Source organism: Coregonus lavaretus (genome assembly GCF_964263955.1).
Source record: "Coregonus lavaretus genome assembly, chromosome: 28".
NCBI lineage: Eukaryota > Metazoa > Chordata > Actinopteri > Salmoniformes > Salmonidae > Coregonus > Coregonus lavaretus.
In genome coordinates, this window is record NC_140015.1 from 14326415 (window position 1) to 14329632 (window position 3218).

Sequence of the window (3218 nt, forward strand, 5' to 3'; positions counted from 1 at the left end):
TTTCTTCTGTTCTTAACAGCAAACATTGCAGATATAGAAACTGTATCAGTACATAGTTCCGTTGTAGAATGAAATATATGTGGGGAGAAAAATTGTTCTTTTCGTATGATTGTTCAGTAGTTCTTCAAGAAAAATATTGAGGTTTCAGTAGACATGTTTTTCAATGTTTGTTACAGTATTTTCTCAAAGTACACAACAGCAAATCCACTGTCACAGGACTTGGCCATGCGATACCCAAATACCTATAATCCATTGCAACATATAATATGTATATTCTTAATTTGCAATATGTTTTCTTCTTGAAACGTTAGATTACAGTTTATTCCCATAAATTCCATACATAATGTGACAAATTTAAGATGGTGATTTCCAAGATGGTCATTTCCAAGGTTATTTTCCTATTTTACTCACAGTCAAAATATGTTGCTATATATAAGTTTAAGTAGTTGATCGCAATATGGAAGTATCCATCCAATCAATAGTGAGTTTCACATATAAGGTTTCAGTGTCATTTCTGAAAGTTGTGGTCCAGTAAAAAACACTTGGAGAGATTAAGATTTCTGTTGAGCAGATACACCTTTCCAGTAGTCTAAAATGTCATGCAGGTCCTCATCCTTGGCAAACTGCACTTTTTTACGTAGCGCATGCCCTGCAGCCATGTACTCATCCTCGTCTTTGTGCCGTTTGCCGCGGAGTTTGAAGCGCTCCCAGAAAGTGTGATGTGGTTTGCAGTAGTACTCAGGACTGGAGGAGTAGCTGAGGTTATGGTACTGAGGTGAGAGCGGAGAGTACGCCATGTCTCTGGGGCGGGGCCGAGTTAGGGGCTCCAGGATGGAGGGCTTGTGGCTTCCGGGCCCTTCCAGCTCCTCGATCTGCAGCTGGTGGCTGTCGGGATAGGAGTGCCGGTGCTCATTGTACTGCCTGATCTTCTCCGCCTCTGCCCTAAGAATGGCAGCGGCTGGTGTTACAGTGAGGATAGTCTCACCCGTTGGCGAGGTCTTCTCTATGTACTTGGACTCCGAGCGGTAAGGCCTTGGGCTCCGCATGGGACCTCCAGTGGCGGTGCTGGGCCGCTTTGGCGGGACATCCGAGGTGTGGTGCCTCTGTAACGAGTGGTGGTAGCTGTCCTTATACACTGGGGACAGGAAGCCAGACTTGCTTTGCGGCTGCTCTGATATTAGAACCAGCTGGGGCTCCTGGGTGGACACAGCTCCTGATTTCACCCCTTGAAAAGATGTGGATTCTGACTTCAGAGCATCAATACAGTTGTTAATGATCTGATTGACCTTATCCACCTCTTTTGCAATGGTTGAAATCTCAGCCACTGACCCTTGGCTGTTCCCAGGCATGGACATCTCACACTCTCTGCGTTCATGGTGGTCCCCGGTTCCTCGCACCTCTATGTAACTTCCCTTGGCCATTTTAGGCGTGTCATCTCTTATCTCCTGCAGTTTGTACTGCTCCATTTCACTACCAGATGGTAGGTATGGCATGCGGGACATAGTCTCCCCAGTCATCATTTGCTTCTGTGACATCCTGGAAATGGTTCCCCCTTCGAGCTCTTGTCCGTACTTTAATTCAATTATACTTTTCTTTAGGCTGCCTGCCTTTTTGTGCTTTTCATCTTGCTGACGTTTTTTACGCAAGCAATAGTAGACCACTCCTAGGACAATCACCATACTAAAGAGACAACCTAGGATGGTCATAATGTAGTGGGTAGCTGTTGCATGGTTTTGTGAACGCTCGTTCCCATTCCAGGGTCCTGTGGAGACTGCCAGACAAGTATGATTGAATCTAAGATTATTCTTTATAGAAGCGACACAGTATGTGTATTCAGTATGGGGTTTCAGGTTTTTAAGTTCAATGTCCTCATTCTGAATTTTGAGGTTTTGAATATCAGTGAAAAAACTGTTATTGTAGAGAACCAGGCTGTACATCTTCTTGAAGGGATGGGGGATCTGAACAGTGATGGTGGCGCTTGTTTTAGAGACTTGCTTCAGCTTCATACTGGGTTTTACATCCACATGAATCACTGTTGGGTTGATACTCATACTCTCATCTGGCTCAGTTCCGGAGGGACAGTCCTCCAGCCCACAGGGAGTGTAGTCTGGTGGAAGGGTGGTGGTCTCAGGAGGCACAGGTATGTACGGCGTCACATAGTCGTCTGTACACACAGTGGAGAGCATATGGAGGGCATTCCGAAAAGTCGGGTTGTTAGGGTTCTGGCTGAGTAGACTGTAGCCAGAGACACCTGATGGGGAGTCACAGACCATCCGTTCATTTGTCCTGTTGGGGAATGTAGAGAGCCACTTCACAAAACCAAGTAGTTCACAGGAGCAGTTGAAAGGGTTTGTGTAGAGCTCACAGGTGGTCAGTTTAGTCAGGCTGGTAAACGTGGTCCCATCTAGCTGCTGGATACGGTTCATGGAGAGGTCGATGTTTTCGAGGCTATAGCACTCCAAAAAGGCATTGGGTGTCACAGTCTCAATCAGGTTGGCCTGAAGGTAGAGGTACTGCAGCTTGCCCAAACCCCTGAGGATGCCCTCAGTCAGGTTACGGAGTTTGTTGAAGCCTAACTGAAGGACCTGTAAGTTGAACTGGGCAGAAAAGGCCCCGTCGTCTATGTAGTTGATCTCATTCTTGGTCAGGTTTAGGTACGTCAGGTTGGCGAAGCGGCTGAGGGCAGAGAAATGGATACTTTTGATCTTGTTTTCATTGAGCCGAAGGTCCACGATGGTGCTGTTGATATGCGTGGGGATGGCCTCGTATGGAGGCTGGTTTTGGCTGCAGATGGCCAGCCACACAAAGCCCTTCTCGCCTTCGATGAGCCAGCAGTCCCCATTGACTTTGCCTGTATAGGTCAAATACACTATGGCCACAGACCAGAAAAAGGCACTCATTACCATACCTCCACCGCAGGCCATTGGTGCTCCTCTTGATGTCATTGGCAGGGCCAAAAGCTCTAAGATGGGAACACCACTGTGGTTTCTATAGATGCTGAACTGAACTCTTTGTAATCTAGCTGGACTTTCAAGTGTTCTCCTCAGTGAGGACAATCAATAAATTGGCCTTCTGTCCAGTGAAGGATAATTCTGTCCTAATGTTCCAGCCATTTACAAAAAGATGTTAGGCATGTGCATTTATACCAGCATCCATCCAATGACTTTAGCCTGGAGTGACGTTTTAGAGATGGTTCGCTGAGATTCAGTATTTCACCA

General features: G+C 46.4%; 1 protein-coding gene across 1 annotated transcript; it reads right to left on the reverse strand.

The window, feature by feature from the left end:
- Positions 1-551: 551 nt before the first annotated feature.
- LOC311103685 (protein ELFN1-like) lies at positions 552-2945 on the reverse strand (the record flags this gene model as incomplete). The annotated part of the gene is made up of 1 exon (XM_084145300.1): positions 552-2945. One exon carries the CDS (start codon positions 2943-2945, stop codon positions 552-554), a length of 2394 nt encoding a protein of 797 aa, XP_084001426.1.
- Positions 2946-3218: the final 273 nt, after the last annotated feature.